General features: G+C 33.8%; 1 protein-coding gene and 1 long non-coding RNA gene across 2 annotated transcripts; both read right to left on the bottom strand.

Moving 5' to 3' along the window:
- Positions 1–775: 775 nt before the first annotated feature.
- On the bottom strand, positions 776–2049 carry LOC136798198 (uncharacterized). The gene is made up of 4 exons (XR_010845359.1): positions 1956–2049; positions 1555–1641; positions 1197–1300; positions 776–897 (listed from the first exon to the last, which is right to left on the bottom strand). It is a non-coding gene; the product is annotated as an uncharacterized lncRNA (long non-coding RNA).
- Positions 2050–9458: 7409 nt separating this feature from the next.
- On the bottom strand, positions 9459–10133 carry LOC136798199 (uncharacterized). The gene has a single exon (XM_067054779.1). The coding sequence runs from the start codon at positions 10131–10133 to the stop codon at positions 9459–9461; it is 675 nt and encodes a 224-aa protein (XP_066910880.1).
- Positions 10134–21513: the final 11380 nt, after the last annotated feature.

Genomic DNA, 21513 nt, shown 5'->3' with positions numbered 1-21513 from the left:
ATTTCTGCTCTAGAGACAAATACATTTGCTGTGAAATCACTTTAAAGCTGTCTGTAATATTTTCTAGAAAAAACTAAACATGAAAAATAGAAAATATGCTTAGAATATCTCACCCTTAGTTTTCGGGAAATTCCTAACAATACTTTACTGCCTGCCAAAAGACACTATTCTTACAAAAAAAATGTGTACTAATGTACTAACATATCCATGAAATGTATATAAAAAACTAAACTGTAAATAGATTTAGAGTTTTAAATTTATAATAAAACAAGTGATACTTTTATGGACCTACCTGGCTTATCAACAGAAAACACCGGATCGAATGGTAATACTAATACGCATCTATGCACAAAAATCAAGAAAAACAAATGAAAAAATCTCGAGAAAATCTCGACTGCTTTCGGGATATTTCCGGATCCATCGCCCGGGAAAAATGATTTTTCGATAATCGGGCTTCGTCACATTTTGGGTATATACGAACGAACGAACGAACGAACGAACGAACGAACGAACAAACAAACAAACGAACGAACGAGTTCCCCTCCATAGCCTAAATAACTCAAGAAGATGATAGAGGTACTTCGTTAATACTCCCAAGACAGCAAGGGAAAAAAATTTAAAGTTTGCATACACGAAAGTTTGCTTACCCAGTCTGCAAAAAAGGTTTTAAGAAATCAGAAAAGTCACCTGCATCGAGCAAGGGGGAATAATTCAAACTTTGCATACCCGGTCTGCAAAGTAAGGTTTTAATAATCAAATCAGATAAATCACCTGCATCGAGGAGTAGTTTGACAGTTTCATAATCGTCACGCAGAGCAGCGTAATGTAGGGGTGTGAATTTACTGAAATCTGCATTCCGCTTCAACCCGTCGAAACATTCTTCACGCAGCATGACAACTACAAGAAAGGAAAACCACTTAATTTAAAAGGTTAATTTAAAACTAGTTTAAACCTTTCATTACATAGGACTGGGTTAATCTTGTTCACTAAGTAAAGAATTCATGTATAAAGTTCACATTGTATTACATGTTACATGTCAGCTATTTAAAAAACCGTTACAGTTTTTGATTCTTTGAGGTGTCCAGAAATTTTCCGAGGGTTCCCTGGATGTATAACATCCAGTTCATACAGACTTTCGTGACAATTTAATAAAAAAGTGTCAAACGGGGAACTAAACTATTGTTTGAGCGACATACCATCCAAGACATGCATTCGTTTTTGTGATGCGATTTTATAGGGAGAAGTATACTCATCGCAGACGTTGACATCGGCTCCTTTCTCAATCAAATATTTCACGGCCCTAAAAAATGATACAGTCAAATGCAGGTACGGTCTAGAATAGATGCATATGCTCGAAGAAATACAACCACTGTAAAATTCAACCCCCTTCTCGTTTATTTCAAAGAGTCGCGGTTCAGCCCCAAAAAACGTTTATAATTGCTTGGATTATCGTTGACATCGGCCTTTTATGGGGTTCGTTACGATATGAAAGAACGACTAAACAGTTTTAGAGAAAGTAGGTTTTGATGAATGAAATGGTGATGTAACAATTACTTTGAGTTACCACTGAAAGCAGCAGCATGTATACCAGACCAACCAAGAGGATGTTTGATGTTCACGTCCAATCCTTCTGCTACAAGCCTAAAAACACAAGAAATTTTAAATGCTTTTAAAGGTGTAGTAGATAAATGGTTTTGTTGCGACTGTTAGCATTCTTGGGAGAAAATAAAAACTTCAAGGGAAGTGCTTTAGTCAAAATGGGATACAGATAACGAAGTCTAAACGATCTTATCAATGTTACTTGTGACGTATTCATCGAGCAGCAGTAAAATACAAGTCATCGATAAATTATAGGAGCAAACCCTCTGTCCAACCATCGGTTAAAGCGTAAATCAAGGTTTAACTGTGTGCAGCAGGGGAGGAGTAAAAAACAAATTTTGATGAATGAATGGTACCTTTTGATGACGTACAAATCATCCTCAGACGCTGCTTTACACAAATCTTCTGCATTCCCTGGAAATATAAAATAAAGACTATAAGAATGCAGTCATGTTTAACTATAGGTATCTTTTCAACGAGCAGAAAATTCAATTCGAATTCTATCAAAATGTTATAGCCATTTTTGTCTCACACTTTGAGCTAGTTCTAGATGGCGGCTATAAAGGGGTAATGTCAGCATATAAAAAATCGAAAATCTCCCTCAAAAAGGGAGTTTTACTTTAAAAACGGGTCACTTTTGATCAGTTTCAAAAAAGCTACCTTCTCAAAGGATTTTAAAAAGAAATTCTATCAATCATTGGACCAAGTCTCATACCCGGTGAACATAATTTCGCATAAAAATCTAAATTACTGGAAATTTCAGATTCTATCCATCCTTGCTCATAAAATCTAATTTCATGATGCTTTTCAACCAGAAATACGTTTGGACCTAATCTTTAAGTGGGTTGGGGTCCCATCTGTTCAGCGAAAATGGGTTGTGTTATTCTAAATATAATCATTATCAATTAAATCCATGCATGCAATTAATGTGCATTTGTTCAAAGATAGTGGTAATGAGAAAGATTGTGAGATGGTTTGGTGAAAGTGTTAAAAAAGTTCTAAAAGAAGACTTTCCAAGTTAGCAAACGGAACGTTTTAACCCTAAACTAGTTCACACTTGATAGAGTGTTTTTGCTTCTCATTCTCCTCTTTTAGTATCGTGGTCACTAATGGATCCACCCTCCCCCCCCCCCGCAGCGTTGGGGGGGACCTACAACCCGTGCGCCACGGGGCCCGGTTCGAACCCCTGGAAGTATTCTTGAAATTTGGGGGTCACCCTGATATGTTTTGGGGGTAATGCATTTTCAAACTTTGGGGTGGCACGAGGGACTGTTTTTTTTTGTATGAAGTCCCGTCACCCTTGGAATTCCTTGAAAACCCTTGACACACCATTGAAAAGTCATATTATTTGGGACCCTTGAAATGCAAGATTTATACTCTTGAAACCCACGAAAAATGCCAAATTTTGTGGCAATTTTCATCGCCATTTTTAAGAACTTCAAAAAACATAAGTTTTTCCCATTGCGTGGGATAAAACAACATCGCGTTTCTGTACTTAAAAATGAGAAAACATCCTTTTGGAACCCCTGAGATTCAAGGGGATTATTCCTCGCTCATTCTTAGGGGGTTTTACCTTTCTCGCTCAGTGCCACTGGAATTATATGAGACGGGCAGGTCTGGGTGATAGAATATGGTGGTGTGTAAACTTAGCAGTAACAATTAAGATCAGCAATTTAAGGGCCCTCCTTTTACACAAAAATTGAAAATTCAACCTTTCTCCTTTTGTCGACAGATTTCCTTGAAATCTTTGAAAACTAGCAAAGATCAACTAAAAACCCTAGAAACCCTTGAAAGTTTGTGGTATATAAAAATCTCTTGAAACCCTGGAAAATTATAGTTTGTATTTTTAACAATAAAAAAAACAAGCGATACTTTTATGGACCTACCTGGTTATCTACAGAACATTGAAAATTCAATTAAAAATAGTTTTACATTAAAAAGTAATGAAATTGATGATGTGTTTATAAAAAACGTAAAATGTGGCCAAATTTCTTATTAAACAACATTTTTAGCAAATCAAACCTCAGGCCAAAATACTCTGTTAAACTGCGACTTTATCGGGAAAAAAAACAGTTATGTACTTTTTAATTAAGAACATTGACCTATGCTTTAAAGTAATGATTCTTGTAGATAAAGATCTGCTTGATTTTTTCTTTTTCACATGATGTTTATTTATTATTGTGCAAAAGATAAGAAAAAATTGACATTCTTGAAAAAAGCTCATGACTTTAACTACTTGGTAAGTGCTTATAAAAATGATTTAATTTTGCTTATTTTCTTAGAAAAACACATCAGCAACGGAGGAGGTTCACGTCTAAACATAAATGTTTTTTCAAATGAACGAAAATATCTAGATTTTGTTTTAAAGCCAAAAAATCTTCTTGAGAAAATCTCTTGAGCTATTTTTTTTTACCTACGATAGTACCCTATGTTCATGCAAAAAATCAGAAAAAAATAATGATTCAATTTTTCACAGTCCAAAAAACACCTTTTTAGCCATTTTTGACTAAAGTTTGCGTAATTATCTTTTACAAAAATCGGCGGCTCCGTCAGATTTGAGGGTTTATACATCTTTGAGCAAAAAATCAGAAAAATGAATAAGCAAATTTCGAGAGAAGCTAATAATTGAGTAACCAGTACTCGATGTGCTTAAAATATTCAAATTTGGCTCATTTTCTTAATAAAACTCATTTAGCAACCAAAATTTCATGAATAAATACAAATATTCTTTAATTTACGACTTCAGAGGAAACAAGTTTTATATTCACCGTAAAGCAAATTAAAATTTTCAAAAGAATTTATTATCCAATGTGAAAAAATAAAAACAGTGTTTACACTTTTTCTGTCAAATGTGAAAAATAAAAATACAGTTATGTATACTTTTAGTAGTTTGTCAATATTTTGCCACTACTGTAATGAAAAAGAAACTATAAATAACTGAAGATCGAACAGCATACAGACAAAAACATATGGTAGTAAAAGTGTAGTAAAACGCTTGGTAGTGAATGAATTTAACAGTATGATTTACAGTATGCTAGTGTGACACGAGAGAATTTTTTATGTAGAGGGAAAAGGAAGGAAAAATACAAAAGACACTAAGATTAATACGTTCAAATTCACTCCATTTTCTGACAAATCTTAGAGAAATTTTACTCCATAAAAAGCTTTTTTTCTCGTCTTCCATACTTTTTCTTGTTGTATGAAAATTTATTTGCGGCACAAAGTCTTTGTATAGTGTCGTCGCACCATATTTCTAGGAGCGAATTCGTGAGATGAAAAATAGTTACAGTTGGGAACAACTCTTTTCGAAATAATGAAAAAGTTAATGAAAAAGTTAGTTTTATTTTGTTGTTGGCGATACATAAAAAGTTTCATTTTTGGTGCAAGTTTCAAAAACATCAAAAAATCTATCGTGTCAGCCGGGTTAAAGCCCGGTTGTATGCGTGTAAACTATAAAAACAGCCATTTGAATGTTAGAATGTTATGTATGCAAAATAAAATCCGATCAGAATAAGGCTTTCAAAACAAAAAAATCTCGGGAAAATATATATAAAAACAATAAGAGCACTATAGTGTACCAGGAAAAATATTAATTACAAAAATAAGAAGTTCTGGTTAATGTGTGTCTCAATAAAATAAGAGATTTTTTACTTTGCACCATGTTTTACTAGTTTTGTTATTTGCATTGTGTTTTTATCATAGAAAATATCGATATTCTCTGATTGTAGAATCTTTTCTTCAATACCCTCTGTATTTCCAAAATTAGCATCAATAAGCTCCGAGCTTAGTTGTAAATGGTACTTTGTTGAGTTTTTCTCCATGTAAACATCACAATAAGTTTTGTTCACCAGTTTAGAAGAAAGTTGCAAATGATTGCATTTTGACGAGGGGCATCGCAGAAACTTTTGATTTTCTTGCAGGTTCATTTCTTGTTGGCAAGCAGAACAACAGTAGGTTTGATGTAGACACGCGCTTGTGAATTCGGGGCAACAAATCAATACTGTTGAGTTCGATTGAGTCTTGTATTCTTTTAAACTGGGTTTTTTTACACCGAGGTCGGTAGCTCTTTGGATTGCAGAATGTCGTTTTGTTTCCAACTTCAATCCGTAAAAGATTGATGTTTTAAGATCAGTGAAAACGTATGTTGTTCCCTCTTTGATGGTGTCAATGAAATTGCCTTTTTTCCAGACTGAAATACGTATGCTTTCAGTTCCATCGTGAATAATTCCGTCTCTAAGTTATACTTAGTCAGTCTCCCGTTGCTACCAACCACTCTCTCCTCGTTTGCCAACCAATACAAATTACCCTTCACATTGACAGCGTTTGACTGCTCATTAATATTCACAATGTTAGTAAGATTCAGTTCAGGTGAAAAATCCAAGCTGAAAGTTTCTACTATAAGTTTGCTTCCGATTTGGCTATTGAAGAACATTGTAACTTCCCCTTTGTCATCTTGTTTCTCTTTCACATTTTTAACGGTAATTATCTTATTCATTTGTTTGTTGAACATGCCTTCAGTTGGAAGCCCGAGCTTCATGACTTTCACTGTCGAAAATGACGTTTTTGATGTTTTAATTTTGATGTCTGAGTAGGTGTTGCCAGTATCCGGAGTTACGTCTTCACCAACATGACATAAAAACCCAGTTATATCCAAATTTGATGAGCTTGGAGAGCTGAATTTCAAAGTTCTTTTTGCAGGCGAAGGGCTGCTTGGGAAGTTAGATCGCTTTGTACCAGAAGACATGATTTTTAAAATTAATTTTTCAGTTACCTAAGGGATTGAATTCATAATAACAATATAAATGAAACTCGCAAACCCAAAATCTTAAAAATATCAAAATAAAATAAAACATGTTCACAAAGTGAAAAATGTACGTGCAAAATAGCTTTTAGTATAAAGTAGCTTTCCAATGGTATCAAAATCATTGTTTAACCTTCAAGCTATAAAAAAAGGTTCTACGTTATTTTAAAGTTTAAGATTCCAAATTAAAAAAAAAAATTCACCTTTTTAAGAATGCTTGATCAAGCAAAAAAATACAAAAAGTTACATAAATCAATTACGATGTGAGACCTCGCTGGTGAGACAAACAAAAACAAGCAAATTACGGAAAAAACAGAAGATACAAAATATAAATAAGTAGTTAGAGGCTGAGAAATAACATCATTCATTGTAAAGTAACTACTAAATGTTCTAAAAATCACCGTCTCCTCCCAACCAGTTCCAAAATCAAATTAATTTGAGCAACGAATTTGAGGACTATTTCATAAACAAACCAAGTTAGCAATAACCGTAAAAAATAGAGAGAAAATGAGTTTATAGAAAATGTCAAAGATTCGTACAAGCGAAGTAATTAAGTATGATCGGCAACTTTGTTTTCTCTTCTTCTTTATTTCTATTTACTCAAGTGTTTTTGACCTATTGATCTATGTATGAATACTATGGATGTACAATCAGAACTATAAATAAAGAGCACATGGGGATGTGACGTCAAAGAGTCTTCTGTTTACTATTATTGTAAGAAAACTCGTCGTCTGCAATAGTTCACTTTGATAAAAAGAAAGACGTGGTTGTGAAAAATGATAACGGGTGCTATATAATTTATTTTTCCAAAGTGCAAATTAGCCTGGAAAAGGGCGAAAATAATTAATTGAAAATACGATGGCTGTGAGATAATTCATCTTTTCTTTTTTCCGAGAAACATTATCTTTTTGAAAAAAGGAAAAGAATTGATCCAAAAAAGTCCAAGAAATCCTTTTTTAGCTGTTTTTTTGGCCCAATTTGCCCAAAATAATTTTTTTTCGAAATATATAAAAATTTGGGAAAGAACTACACGCTTTTTTATAAGAATACACTTTATAAGAATGTCCATGATGAAAATGGCCAAAAAAACTAAGAATATGCTAAGAATATCACCATCATGGAATTTTGCTACTAAAGCTAAGAATGCCATTTTAAGATTCCAATTATAAATTATCAATATACCCAAGTTAGGCTAACTCCTTTTACAAAAGTGCCATTTTATGCTTGAGACGTATGTACTAAATGTTAAATCTAGTATGAATTAGGATCGCAACCTATGAATGTGCTGTAAGAATATTTTAGGATGATTTTCCCAAAAAAGTTAAGAATATTCATGATGAAATGGATTTACACCATTCTTATAAAAAAAAGCATGTAGTTGTGATTTTATTGGCTGATTTAAGCGAGATTGAAAAAATATAATATAGAACTTCCACTGCTGTAAATGTTACTCATATAAAATCCAAGAAACTTTTTTTTGCATTTTGCCGACCTTAATATTTGAAAATTTTATTTTTAATATACCAACCGACCAACCCATATTTTTCCGACGCTCTGCCCACAGAAAAAACAAATTTAATTTCTTTCGCCTAAAAAGTTCCATGATTTTTTTTCAGAATATTGTAACACATCCTGTCTTAGTGACCCGGTGCAAATGAATGAAATCTTAAATATGCAGTGGGAAACTTCAAAGAGAAAGATCAATTAGGGATAGGCTCAAGTTGAATAGGATTATTGGTGACGTACTTTTATAAAAAAAAGATCGTTTAGCTCATTTTCTTATAAATATGCTATAATTATAAGGAGCTACCTGTTGCTGCAATCATTCAGAACACAAATAAGTGACGATCTATATATTAAGACTCGTCCTTTGTTTTCATCATTAATTGCTCCCGTGCCCATTGGGGTGGTGTTAAAGGGAGGGGTTGGATGGAAGAGAATAGGAAGTACGAGTAAAAATTATATACAATTTTATTTTACATTTCATATTGTTTTACATTGGTATTTACATTAACTTACATTATAGGTTTTACAATTTTTGTCCAAATATCTAGCTTTATACAATTTAAGTTTTAGTTATAGGAATGAGATCGATAAAAATCGCAAAGTGATCACTGTAAGGGGAAGGCATCCACTCTGCTGGTTTGGAGCAATTATCGTCGAAAATTAGATCTAAGGTGTTTCCGTCAATGTGGGTAGGATGCTGACAACGTTGGTAAAAGATATTGGGTGGTAAAACTTCAAATAGATCTTCGATGTTATTGGGCAAATTAAAATCACCAAGAATTACTGTAGAGTAGTCAACTGCATCAATTTGTTGTCGAATTTGATCAAGTTCAATTTGTAGTGATTGTATGAATAAAGGAATAGAGCTTGTTGGTGGCCTGTAAGTTAATACAATTAAAATGATTTCATTACGTACATTCAATAAAGCTGGAAGCACTTCAATATTACTAACTGTGTTTAATATTTGTATAACATTGACCTGCTCTGTATCATAAGTTATAGCTAGACCATGTTCAGTATCTTTATGCTCAGTCGTCCAATTCAGTAAGTTTGGATTATCCTCTACTCTTTTTGCAGTGTTTGTGCCAGTTTCTGTGAAGCATAATAAGCAACATTTAGAAGTGTATACTTCATCAGAGAGAAAATGTTCTATGTGCAAGTTCCACGACCTGATATTAAAAAGACACAAGTTCGGACCATTCATGTTTTCTAAAGGATGCTCTATCGATATATTTTTGTTTCGTCTCATTTCTTCCATTGCTTCTAGTGCTTTAGTATTAACAATAATATGTTTTTCAGGCTTGAAATTCAATAAATGAATTCTGTCACTTGATGTTGCACGAGACAGGAGTGTATATAGCAATCCTGGTGCTAACCCTCTCCCAGTTTTAGTTGGTCCAAATTACCACTAGCGTATTCTAATGTACTACCTTGTGCTTTATGAATCGTAGTCGCAAAGGCAACAATCAACGGGAATTGCTTTCTTGTAATTGTAATGTCGTTCACTTTAAAAGTTTTTGTTTCAGGCACGATTGGAACGCAGGTTTTAAATTCACCTTTGAGTCTTGGGTCTTTCAAATTGTACTAATATCATCCCTGATGGTTTATCGTCTCTAAGTCCTTGTATATAGCGAACTATTCCAGTTGAGCCATTGATCAATTTATCCTCTACATCTTTGTTAATTGTGAGCATGACTCTAGCTCCTACGCATAATATCAGTTTTTTAGGAAGTCCAGCAGTTTCATTTATTGCAAGATCGTCTTTTAATCTAATCTTAGTCCTAGATTCATCTTTAGCCAATGAAGTTCGTTTTTTGTCCCAACCATCACAATTTCTTAGACTCAAAGAATTTTGTTGGTCTTTCAAATGATTTGTGATGTACATTTTCATAAAATTTTCAGGCCAATTGCTTGTATCAGTTTGCTGGAACAATCTAATTCTTTCAACATCGGATAATGTATGGTTTCCTTCTCTGAGCCTGTTCAGTAATGCAGCAAATTCAGCATCTCCACTTTGTCTAACAATCTTTTGTAATTCATATAGTTGGAATTCTTCCCAAGTAAAACTTAAAGGTTTCGGCTGGTAAATTGAATTCTGTCCGACGGGTGTCAATTGAAAGAAGTCTCCAATCAATAATAGAGAAACTCCACCAAATGACTCAGCATAATTTTCCTTAATGTCTTGTAGTCGTTGATTCAAATCATCAAAGCTTTTTTCTCCTATCATTGAAATTTCGTCAATCAATAAAATTTTCAAATGCTTTTTTAATTTTATTCTCAAATTGTGCATTTCATCACCACTGAGTTTTTTTGTTAATAATAAAAGTTCCTCTTCCATATATTGGCAATTTAAAAACTGAATGAAGAGTAGTGCCATTAATATTTGCTGCTGCTTTTCCAGTTGATGCAGTCACAAGAATAGAAGGCTCTTTATCACAATTTTGGCCTGGTTGTTTCAAAATCTTTTTTAACTGCTCGGTTAAAGTTTTGACTAAAAAGCTTTTTCCAACACCTGCACCACCACTTAAGAGAATTCTAAAGGGACCTGGCTTTTCAAGGGAGCTTTCTTTTTCAGCTAGTTTAAGAGAAATCGCATATTTGAACATATAATTGAAAAAGTCTCGTTGTTTATTATTCAAGTTGGAACACATATTGTAAAACAATTCACGAGGCATTTCTGGATTTTGACAAGACGTGGTAAAAGGTACTGCAGAAGCTTCATTCGATTTGTCACTAGGTTCATTTTGATAATCCATATCGATCAAATCTGGGTGAATAATACCATAATCGTTATCCTGCTCACCGTCACTGCTATTTTCTGAATCAGAAGTGTCATAGTTAGGCAATTCGTTAATATCAACTTCATTCGTTTGGTAAAAATTACTGTCATGTTTCAGAATATTTGGCATTATCGCCTCCTCGATATCCAAGAATTTGTCTTCGAAAGTTGGATAGTCTCCTTTAATAGCATCTTCATTTTCCCAGGGCATGTATAATTGCAAGAGTACCATGTAATATTCATTTCTATCTTTAAGTTTACTAACTTTGTGATAGCGGATTACACACGGACGGCTCCTTCTTTTCATTTTTCCCATTCCATTTTTCAATGTAATTATTTTCGGTAATGCGATGCCGACTTCAAGAGTTTCAGATTCATCCTCTAATTCATCTCCTTCGTCGTCCCCTTCGTTTTCATCTTTCTTAGGGTAAGTGTATGTGGAAGCAAAGTCTGCGTAACACATATCCTTCAATTTATTTGGCCGATTTGCATACTTGTCAACCATATTTTTTTTGTAAACATTTTTGGAATCGGGGTCAAGTTTAGCTAGTTCAGATAGACTTTTCAACATTCTTGTACGCTTATGTTTAGGCCCTGTTGGAATAAATTCTACATCGATATTTGACGATCGCATCTTTAGGGAAAGTGTTCTTTTAATAGCTTCATGCAATGATACTTCACGTTTGGTCAGAAAAACATTTCCTATGGCACGCAATTTATCTTTTACAGCTTTTCCAGTGGATTCTTTGTGTGCCTTTTTCATGAGCTCACTCATATTCCTTTCTGGTTTGCACATGTATGAAGTTATATATGCTAATACTGCGTACATATTTGTGACATATTGAATATTCATGTTAGACTGTAAAATACTAATCATGACAGTATTGTATGGTCCAATGTTAGTTTCATTAGGCGTTCGTTTGTAAATAACAGTCAGTTTCTTTTGAACTGTATCTAGTGCGGAAAAAATATTCACTTCTGGAAAGATCACATGATGTCAACAAATCGTCTAGAGTTACGTTTTGGAGATCGGTACTGCAATTGTTAATTTGATCAAGTACTTTATCAAGTATCCTTTTACTTTGCTTGTATTCATTTTTATCGACGTGTTTACCCCGAATGATTCGAGTTTCTTCACATGGAGGCCAAGGTGCTTTGAATCTACATCTAGAACTACTTTTCTTTCTACATGTCGTTGTATGGTGATGTTTTTGAACGGTATTAACCAAATCATAAAGCTGAGGATATTTTTCCTGATCTGGTAATGCACATGTAATGTACTTGTCGATAAACTCAACAACCTTCTCATCTTTACTTTGGTCATTTTCATCGATTTTTGGTGCATCTTTAATATGTACTTGAGCGTGAACGTGTTCTAAACCTGTTCGATGTTGAAATTCTCTGCGGTCATCATAATTCAATATTTGTCCTATTGGATGCATACCATTCATAAGCATTTTCGGAAATACCTTATTGAAAATATGGTCAATTTGCCTAGCTACTGTGACAGGGTTTCGTTTGAAATATTGAACTTTTTCACTCCAATTCATGTTGTTGACATCTTCATCAGTTAGACTTTCTCCATATTGCGTAGCCACTACTTTTATAATGTTAGCCCACTTAAATAACGCTGCTGTCCATGTAAGAAAGTAAGTACTTGGTCCAAAAACTCTGCATTTCGCTAAAACATCTAACATCATATTATGGCACCATTGAGGAGTGCCTCTAATACTCTTAAACGAGTTTTGAAAGATTTGATCATCAGAAATCATTTTTCTGACATTATCAGGGTTCGTTAATGTGCCTGCAGAAATATCACTTTGGAAATGTTTTTGTTGAGAAAAATTGATCGCACTAGCGACATTTGAACTTTCGGTCCAATGTAATGCATTAAAAATGTATTGCGGATCAGAAGCAAACCGATCATCTGAAGATTTCAATCTAGCATGTACATATTTTGTTGGGGTAATACTTTTATCTCTTTGTGAATGGAAATAATTTTTTGCATCGGGATAATGACCTGGAAAAGCTAGGGCTTCCCAATCGGGCTCTGAATAAAATGAAAACAGGTACTTCGTTTTCACACGGGGCGATGTCAACAACTTCATCAGATGATACAGGTGTTGTACGTCTATGAGTAAGATCAATAGCCTCATCTGAAGTGATCCTTGCACCGTCAATATTGTATAATAAGGTTGGTTGTGAAGAGTTGTTGTCTTTGATCTGTTGTTCATGATCGCGATCATTGCCTTCAATGTTATCATCACTATCACTTTCATCTTTTTGAGCTGGTGCATTCTCATCGGTCAACAGAGACCATAATTCTGGGTCAGATCTTAAGCTTTCATCTTCCCATCTAGCATTAGGTATGACATTCTCATAAAATTTATTTATTTTAACTAGTTTTTCTAAAGCTTTTGTGACAAACGCAGGTCGGATGTTTTGCTTGTTTACATAACTTTTGTCAGTAAGACGGCGTTTCAGAGCAAGTGATATCAAGAATTCGTCATTACAAACTCTTGGTAAAAGTTTTTGAATTTTGTCTAAATTTGCTGGCACCATCACACATTGGCCCTTAAGACCTTGTTGTCCTCCTTTATGTTTTGGAACAATGAACATAAAAGGAATAATTTGAGAAACGAGCATCATTTCTATAGGGCATAAGTCATTTAGTTCAGGTATTCTGGGTGATAATTGCAGATTATTTGCTTGAGCTTGCACTGGTAACTTTTCACTTTTTATTGTCTTATCACATGGATAGCATATCCAATATACCTCTTCTGAATCGCAATTTATATTGGTGGAATCACATTTTTCAAACATCGGTAAACTCTCATACTCTTTATGGAGAAATCGCTTGCCATTTCCTTTATATTCCCATTTTACACAAATATGACATTTGTTTGTCGGACCATCCATTGCTGCAGCCTCAAAATCTTCCTTTACAATATAGAATGCTTTGGTTAAAGTAATTGATGGATCAGTCATGCTTGCATTTTGAACTCTTTCAAATTGCTTTTGACGTTCGATTCTATTCAAACCTCGCGAATTAGCCATTCTTTTTTGGGAAGATTTTCTATCAATTTCTTTTTGGAGATTGGTTTGGTTGTCCCGTAAATTTTTCATCCTTTTTAGAGCAGATTTTCGACTTTCTTTCTTGTCAAACTCAGTTTGCTTATCTCGTAATTTTTTCATCCTTTTTTGAGCAGATTTTCGACTTTCTTTCTTGTCAAACTCAGTTTGCCTATCTCGTAATTTTTTCATCCCTTTTTGAGCAGATTCTTGACTTTCTTTTTTGTCAAACTCAGTTTGCTTACCTCGTAATTTTTTCATCCCTTTTTGGTTAGATTTTCTGTTTTTTTCCTTTTCAAACGCAGTTTGGTTGTCCCGTAAAATATTCATTCCTTTCTGGGCAGATTTTCTTGTCGAATTAAGTTGATCTTCATTAAGGTTGCATCGTATTTTTTTCATTTGCTCTCTTTTTGAGCCAGCAGTTAGTTTGCGTTTTCGCTTGATAGGAGTTGATTTAAGAGATATTGTTTCTGCGTCATTCATCTTATTGTTTTGACGATCAAGTTCTTGAAGAAGAGAGCGTTTCAATAGTTTTTCAGGTGTGAGGGTTGGTAAAAATTCTTCTGTCTCAAAAATACTATCCAAATCGGGTTGAGCGATGTTTATTTGGCTTTCATCACATTTTTCCTTTCTCGATGTTTTACTTATTTCAAAATCTATTATTGATTTATGAGCTGTAAGAGAAGGGGTAGCTTTTCCTATTTCAACATAGTTTTCTTCCGTATCATGCATTGTGAGTATTGGCGTATTACCTCTTGAAAATGAGCAACTATTATCGTCACTTTGATTACAAGCAGGACTCGTGGAGACTGTTTGTTTAGTAACGTCTTTTTTGTAAATTAATATGTACGGTACTGTTTTCTCATTAACTGAGCATCTAAAGGAATTAGTTTGAAAAGGTGCAACATGTTCATCGTCAGCTGAGTACCATGTTTCCCCATGTTTTACGACAGCAGTGTAATGGCCACTATTGGGCGAATTTCCGTGATGATATACAATTCCTTGCAAATGGAGTGTTCCTAGAAGTACATTCTCAACCTTTGTTTCGATAGTTAAATTTGGTGCTAATTTCTTAGAAGAATTTGTTGTTCTATCAAAACCAAAAATAATTAATTGAATAATCAAAGTATCAGCCACATTAAAGAGAATTGTAGATTTGGTCGCATTTGTTCGGACTGGACATATGGGACAAGGATATGCTTCTTGCAGCAATTCTCCGTGTGGATCATTGACTAATTTCGAAATTTCGTTTTCAATAGAGTTTTCACGGAAACGATCAGGGAATTCAATACGACAATATGAATCATAAACAGTTTTTTCAGATGGGTTATAGCAAGTTTGACATAATACTGACTGTAAACATGATATTTGGAATACATTACTTGGTTCTGAAACATTGGGATCAAGTGAATAAAGCATACTCAAAATGTAATATAAACATTCGTGTGCATCATATTGTTCTTTCAGGGCGTGATTATAATTTAAAAGGGGCATTAAATGCACATACTGGTACGTTTCAATAGGAGTGACTGAAGTTTCCATTAATGTAAACAATTGTTTCATAGCCACTTTGCCAGGACAGTTAGTTTCAAGTTGACTTATAAATTCATGAAAGTTATCATTAGAATATAGTACTTGAAGAACGGAATTAAAAAAACAAACATTTTGTCCCAAATTCTTTAACCTTAAGGGTGAGCTTCCTCCCTTTTTGATCGAGGTCAAAACCTTTTCAAAATTCTGATCAACCTTAACGACTTTACTTGGGGTTCCTTTGAAGCCTTTATTCTTTTTTGGTGTATCTTTAGGCCTTCCTCTGTTCGTATGAGAGTTATCACCCATCATTGTCAAAAAGCGTGAATCAAATTGAAAAATTGGTTGGATTTGGAATGTATTATAAGATGTTTTATTATGAAGTATCGTTATCTCAGTTTTCGTTTTCTCAAGTATCGTAATATCAATGCGTAATGAATCGTAATGAATCGTAATGAATGCCAACACCACCGCTACAACTAGGTGACTCGTTGGCGCCAACACCACCGCTTTAAATAGGTGACTCGTTGGCAACTGATTTATTAACCTCTCCACCGCTTTATAGGTGACACCAGGTATAAATCAGTAAAAAAAACTATTTACAAATGATAAGTATAATGTTGTTATTATTTTATTTTATTTTTTTTTTGCTTTTGCTTTTTTTCTTGATTTTTCTTCTTCTTTTTTTTGACTTGTTTTGTGCTGTTTTTTTTTTTGTTATTTTTTTACTTTTTATGCTTCTTTTCTATTTTTTATATTTCAACAACAAATATACCTATCAAATTATTCCTAATAATAAATTTTTTCCTCTTTGATCTTCTTTTCTTCTTTTCTGATTCTTCTCGACAACTTGAGATTTGAAATTTGGACCAAATCAACTTCTCAGCAACTCAATTTTTTTCTCAGTAACTTGAATGTTCTATTTCGAATCTCCTCTTGCCAAAGTCTTGCACAATTTTCTCTCAGCAGTTTGATCGTGAAATTGATTGACTTTGTAATTGATTCTCAAACAGTCAAACAATCACCAAATGAACCAAGTGCAGCTTTTTCTATGTAATTGGTTGCTTTTGCTTCTGATTAAATCACCAATTTGTCTTATTATCAAAAAAATGATTTGCTTTTTACTCTAAATATCAAGAATTGAAAGAAATAATAAAGAGCTAAGAAATCACGGAACGAGTGACCAAATAGTAGAAATACTAGACTAGTAGGATTATTTTCTACACCTTACATTTTAATCAGTTTGTTATCGAATTTATTTAAATAAGACCTTTCTTCATATCAACAAACGCTTTACTCATTTCGCTTCGTTTCCACTCGCATAAAAATACACAGATTAACATTTTGTGTAATAAGTGTTTTAAAAGCTCAAACCGCTCTTCCCCACTGTGACATTTTCTTCTTTTTTTTCAAACTCATCCTACTTTGTTTTTTAAATAAATATTCTGTAGGATGGAGACTCCCACTAAACTCTCTTTCTCTTTTGTTGTTCTCTGATTTACTCTCTTTATGTAAATAACTTACAGAAAAGTATAAATTCTTTTTTATTTACCATTGACGTCATATAAAAAAAACATGTTCAAAGTGGGTATATTCAAACAAATGATTCAGCCATGGTTACAGAATGCTTATTCGGACGATTTTCTTATAAAAACATTGATCTATAAGAGTTGAGCACACAAATATAAAAAAACACTAAAGGTTCCCATCCTCCCGCAAAAAAAACCACAATAGATTATACCGTCAGGAAGGAGCAAAAAAAAAAGAGAAAAATATCAGGTGGATTTATCCTCCGGGTAAAGTGCACTTCAACTGCCTGTTTCGAAGGATCAGGGTTGAAAGACATTTTCCATTGATAAGCCCACTCACTAACCTTTTGCATATCACTGTAACTAACTAACTAACTAATTAACGAACGAACATGGGTTAATTTATAAATAGTGATTCTTATAGATAAAGATTCGTTTTTCAGCCAAAAAAATAATAAGTGTTTACAGAAAACTCAAATCATTACCCTCCACCGTGACATTTTCATCATAAAAAAAACTAATAAAATAATAATAATAATATGGCTAAGAACATTGATGTATTCTTATTAAAAGTGGTTCTTATAGATAAAAATGCGATTTTTGAGCCAAAAAAATTTTTTTGCAAAAATCTGCTTGAGCCATCCTTTAACTATGATTGTACCCTACTTTCATGCTAAAAATCAGAAAAAATTAATGATCCAATTTTTCACAAAGTCCAAAAAACCCGTTTTTAAGCCGTTTTTTGGCCCAAATTTGCCCCAAAATTTTTTTTTTCGAAAATCGGGCTCCGTCACATTCGAGGGTTTATGGTCATGCACCTTTGTGCCAAAAATCAGAAAAAACTAATGAGCCAATCTCGAGAAAAGCTGGTAACTAACACACTAACGAACGAACGAACATGGGTTAATTTATAGGACCTCAGGTAGGTCCAACAAGGATATAAAGTGATCAGTGAATCTTTTTGGAGTGGATAGGGCTTTCATCTAACTAATTTCATCAACTTTCATCTAACATCTTTAATCAACAATACTTATGCATTCTGTTAGTGTGATCTGGTAATTTATGAACTGAAAAAAAGTGTGGAAGAAAATGGGTCAATTTGTTTATATGACTGTTCTAATCCTTTTCTTTTTACAGATAAATGAAAATCTAAATACAAATAAACCGAAGGAGTTGTATGGATTTTAGTTTGGTAAAAGGCTGGATTTATTGTTGATGTGGATTTTGATTTGTCACTTTAAAGACTTTTGTCATCTAATTGGTTTTCAGTAAGAATGACCTTTATAATACTTTCACGTACACGTTTTTTTTCTTAAGCATAGGGTTAATTTAAGCTGACGCTGAGCTACGCTTGCTTAAACTTATATTGTTGTATAACAGTAAATCCATTGTATTCGAGCCAAAATTCCAGCCTTGTTATGCAAATGAAAGAACGTGTATATAAATTTAGCAAAACAGAAGGAAGTTATTATTCATAAGGCATAATCAGAGACCTTTTTGGATATCAGACAGAATTTCTTTTCTCTGATATCTATAAATTACTATCCAACACCTATTTTTCAAATAAAGGTATTTTCATTCTTTAAAGTATGCTTTAAGCATGCTTTTAAAGCCTTCCATATCATTTTCGTAAATATGCTTCAAGTATGCTTTCCAGTACATTCTTTTCCTTTGTATGAAATATGCTTCAAGTATGCTTTCGATTACATTATTTTCTTTTACATGAAGTATGCTTTAAGTATGCTTTTTTCCCAAACTAATGTGACTTCAGAAAGTATGCTTAAAGCCTACTAAAAGTGTTCCAAAAATGCACAGCTTTAAGCATGCTTTCAAATGTGCTTCAAGTAGGCTTTTAGTATGCTTATTATGTGCTGCTGAAGTAGGCTTAAAGCCTGAATAAAACATACTTCAAGTATGCTGCATTTTGGTAAGGGTAGGTACATTAAATCGTGCCTTTTTTTTCCAAACAGAATTTAATTTTGCAGTTTTCACCAAATCGGCGAAACGCAAATATGTGACTCCCCTCGGTTTGTGTAATTTACGATGCGCGATCCAACGATTCACGATGCGCGATGCACGATCCATGCATATATTATGTTAATTATTCTAATTATGCACGAATAAGTTTTCACAATGCTAGCTACAAACATCATATAACAATAACGAAAAAAAAATTAAAAAAAGAAGGGGAAATAATTTATCATAATCATAATGATTAAAATAACTCATATCTTCTGTGTAGAAAAAAACTAAAATTGATAGCGAGAGAAAGAAAATGTTCGCCGCATGCCTCACTTGTTTTTAAAATGAAAGAAAAAGCCTTGACGTCATAGAAAAGTTTTGGCGCGAGAAAAAACTCATTTTTGTACGTTCATTATTTTTGTAAGAACAGTGAGTAAGGTAAATAAGGAATCATTGGCTACATTATTACTTTTGGCATGTTCTTATAAAAGCCTTTCACCAACTGAATTGCAACTGGTGCTTTTATTTATTTGATCTTTTTCTTTGTTTGATGATCAAGTTAATTCATCTGATCTTTCTCAAAAAAGGTGAGTTTATACACGCGCTCTTCATCAAAAAACGTCTTTCCTACTTTACCACAACATTGTAAATTTTTGTTTATAACCCTGTCTCAATCCAATGCATTTGGTTGGTTTAATCGGAGAAACGTTTTTTTTTAATAAAGAAAGCAAAAAAGTTACAAGATATTCAATTCAAAGCATGGGCAAAAAAGTTTATGTTTTGATTTGATTTGATAGTTGAGGTTAAAATATATCCATACTTTATATTGATTTTCCAGGAATACAAAAGAAGGAATTAAAATATGTGATTATTAAAACCTGAAAATGCATAATTAGAATAATTAACATAATATATGCATGGATCGTGCATCGTGCATCGTGAATCGTTGGATCGCGCATCGTAAATTACACAAACCGGACTCCCCTAGCGATTTTCAGTACCTGAAAAGACCGGTCAAGACCGTTCGGCCAAAAAGCGGTAGAAAAGCGGCTTTTTAGCGGCCAAGATTTTACTTTTACCGGTCCCGCCTCTTTTTCTATTGGTTATGGATCGGCCACTCTCGTTTCACTTTAAAGCGGCTTTCTAAGCGGCCTCTGTCTTTCACGGCCGCGGCCCGCTGTCGATCGGGCTAAAGTCCGGTAAAAACCAGTTCAATGCGTTGCCGCAACCGAAAAACAAACAACTTTTGGAAGCTTAATTTATAAACAATCTCCAAAGTTTTTCCCCAGGGTTTACCCTTTTGAGTTCTTCCTTTCTTTCTTTCTTGCTTTCATCTAAAGATAAGTTAAAGACCTGATTATGTTACCTTTTAATAAAATTAGACAACTGTAATAAAAGGGCTGATCCAAAAAAAGCCTCTTTTTATATTATAAACCATTTATATTTCTGAAGTAAGACCGTTCCTTGTCTTTGCTTTGTGGTCTTCATTTGTGCTCAAATTATTTTCTTTTTACTCTTTTCGTTTTAACGAAAGACTCTTGCCCCACTCGACCTCCTCTAGTATTTTCCTCGTAAAAACAGACCCCTGCTCAGTTTGACCTGTCTATAATTCGTTCCTCTCTGACTAAGCACATGCCCCTGTCTCAATTTGACCTTTGTGACCTCCTCCAATTTTGAATTCTCTCGTAACAGAAAGGCACCCCTGTCTCTCTTTGACCTTCGCAACTATAAGTTACCCCTACCTCAGTTTGACCCGCCTGTTTAACCCTCTTCTGTTATACCAACTCTGTTCTTTATTTTATATACCGTTTGCTTACAGCCTTCTTTCCTCCTAACCAAAACAATATAGAATATAAATTAATATTACTTTTTCTTTGTTTGCACAGTACTAAGTCTTTTTACTATCATAGTACTTAATCTCACTTGCAGCTATAATAACTGTATTATATAAACAAAAGAGATTAAAACCCATCACTACTCTTCGAACTTTTTTCTTCTTCCTCCTTTTTGTTTTGATTTTTAAAAAAGTCTGTCACAACATTCTTTAAAATTTCGAATGCTTTTTGTCTTTATTCGAACGTTTTGAAGAGTTTCGAATGTTATGATAAACATTCGAACGTCAATATTCTTGACATTCTCGACAGTCAATAAAATATAAAGACACCAGATAATAAAACTATTTTGCAGTCATACATAAAGCCGGCAAACGAAAACAGAATAAAAGCGGCCAGCAAAAACAGCAAACCAGTAACTTGGCCGATTTATAAAGCCACTAAGGCCGCTTTAATAAGCCGCTTTCTGTAGCGGACTTTTATCGGCCTTTTTATATGGCCCGAACGGCCTAAGCGGGCAAAAAGTCGGTCACGGACCGGTAAGAGAAAGTGCGGTCTTTGGTCCGATCGGCTTTTCATGTACTTAAAATCGCTTGGGGAGTCACATATTCTCAGGTTGGTCAATTGGTCTTTTTAGGGCAAAATAGGCTGTATTGTAAACAGAAAATTCTTTCAACCGCAAAATTTAATTCCGCGAAATTCTAAATTTCCAGCTGTGAGTCGCAAAAAAATCCTTCCCTTAAAGGTAGAAAAAAAAAGAGCACGAAATTTGAGAAATTGTTTTGTCAATTCTTCTTTGTCTCATCATAAGAGTGTCTCCTATCTCAAAATTCAAAAATTCAAAAATTCAAAAACTTATTTATTCGCCTGCATATCATTAAAAATTTACATATTTAAGTTTGT

The sequence above is a fragment of the Clytia hemisphaerica genome, unplaced genomic scaffold (assembly GCF_902728285.1).
Source record: "Clytia hemisphaerica strain Z4C2 unplaced genomic scaffold, Clytia hemisphaerica genome assembly, whole genome shotgun sequence".
NCBI classification, from domain to species: Eukaryota; Metazoa; Cnidaria; class Hydrozoa; order Leptothecata; family Clytiidae; genus Clytia; species Clytia hemisphaerica.
Note: the sequence above shows the minus strand (reverse complement) of the source record. Positions and strands in the feature narration are given on the sequence as shown.

Bases quoted from the DNA above. Each gene is read 5' to 3' on its own strand.
- LOC136798199 (XM_067054779.1), bottom strand. From the start codon at position 10,133: ATGATAGGAGAAAAAAGCTTTGATGATTTGAATCAACGACTACAAGAC.